The sequence below is a fragment of the Sorex araneus genome, chromosome 2 (genome assembly GCF_027595985.1).
Source record: "Sorex araneus isolate mSorAra2 chromosome 2, mSorAra2.pri, whole genome shotgun sequence".
NCBI classification, from domain to species: domain Eukaryota; kingdom Metazoa; phylum Chordata; class Mammalia; order Eulipotyphla; family Soricidae; genus Sorex; species Sorex araneus.
This window is the reverse complement of record NC_073303.1, coordinates 220,282,954-220,284,514: the sequence shown is the minus strand read 5'-3', so window position 1 is coordinate 220,284,514 and position 1,561 is coordinate 220,282,954. Positions and strand designations below refer to the sequence as shown.

General features: G+C 39.8%; 1 protein-coding gene across 1 annotated transcript; it reads right to left on the bottom strand.

The window, feature by feature from the left end:
* Positions 1 to 232: 232 nt before the first annotated feature.
* LOC101544054 (olfactory receptor 6C2-like) lies at positions 233 to 1,171 on the bottom strand. The gene has a single exon (XM_004601911.2). It carries the CDS (start codon positions 1,169 to 1,171, stop codon positions 233 to 235), a length of 939 nt encoding a protein of 312 aa, XP_004601968.2.
* Positions 1,172 to 1,561: the final 390 nt, after the last annotated feature.

Below are 1,561 nucleotides of genomic sequence, written 5' to 3'. Positions count from 1 at the left end.
AAAATTCAATTTATATCTCACAATAATAGCAATAATATGAAATGGTTAGAAAACATAACAAAAATTATGTGAATGTGAGCTCTCTCACAAAATTCTCTTTTGTTGATAGAATTTTCAGGGTACAGTTGCACTTTAAAACCACAGAAAGTTAAAATGTAGACACTCTTATGACTTCAATTTGAAACCATATTAAAAAATAATACATTATTTTACTTTGCATCCCAGAACTGTTTTATCCCCTCTTTGAAATAAATATGAATCTTTTCAGAGTATTATGAAAAGATTCTCTGACTTGTTTATTTCTCAGGGTATAAATGAAGGGGTTCAACAAAGGGGCAACAGATGTAGCAAGCAGAGATACCACCTTATCCATGGCCGCTTTATTCTTAGCTGAGGGTTGGACATAGACAAAAATGGCACTGCCATAGCTGAGGGAAACCACAATCAAGTGAGAGGAACAGGTGGAGAAAGCTTTCTTCCTTTGCTGGACAGAGGGCAGTCTGAGGATCATCCTGATGATGCAGATGTAGGATACAGCCACACCCACAAGGGTCAGGATTAAAGTCAGCACAGCACAGGCAACAATCAGCTGCTCTATGAACCAAGTATCTGAGCAAGAGTTATTGAGTATTGGAGAAGCATCACAGTAATAATGATCAATAACAGAACCACAGAACTCCAGACGTAGGCCCAAGCTAAGGGGTGGAGAAATAATCAATAAGCCAGATACCCAACAGTTGATGATGAGAATCCTGCAGACTCTGCTGTTCATGATGGTTACATAATGCAGGGGTTTGCAGATGGCCACATAGCGGTCATAGGACATCACAGCCAAGAGGAAAAAATCTGTAGCACCAAAGAGGACAATGAAAAAGATTTGACCGAAGCAAGCTCCAATGGAGATGGTTTTGTCTCCACTTGATATCATGTACAGGTATGCGGGAACACAGGCAGTCGTGAATGAGATTTCCAAGAAAGAGAAATTTTGAAGAAAAAAGTACATAGCTGTTTTTAAGTGAGGATCCATCAGGATGAGAACTATTATGGTCAGATTCCCAATGATACTGGACAAATAAGTGATAAGCAGAAAGACAAAAATCAGAATCTCTAGCTGTGGGTCATTTGTCAGTCCCAGCAAGATGAACATTGTGACAGAGGAATGGTTTCTCATCACTGACTTCATGGTCCTGCCCAATCTTCACATAAATGTCACAAAAGATGGAACTGAGAAGTAATACAAAAATATGAATGAGTAAATATTTAGTCACTGTCACCCCGTTGCTCATCAATTTGTTCGAGCAGGAACCAGTAACGTCTCTCATTGTGAGACTTATTGTTACTGTTTTGGGCATATCCAATACACCACGGGTAACTTGCCAGGCTCTGCCATGGGAGTGCAATACTCTCGGTAGCTTGCTGGGCTCTCCGATAGAGGCGGAGGAATCTAACCTGGATCCGCCGCATGCAAGGCAAACGCCCTTAATATTAATAACAATTAAACACACTCACACATTAATCTTTCTCTAACCTGGATATAAAATTATGTCCTAAAATCCACTGA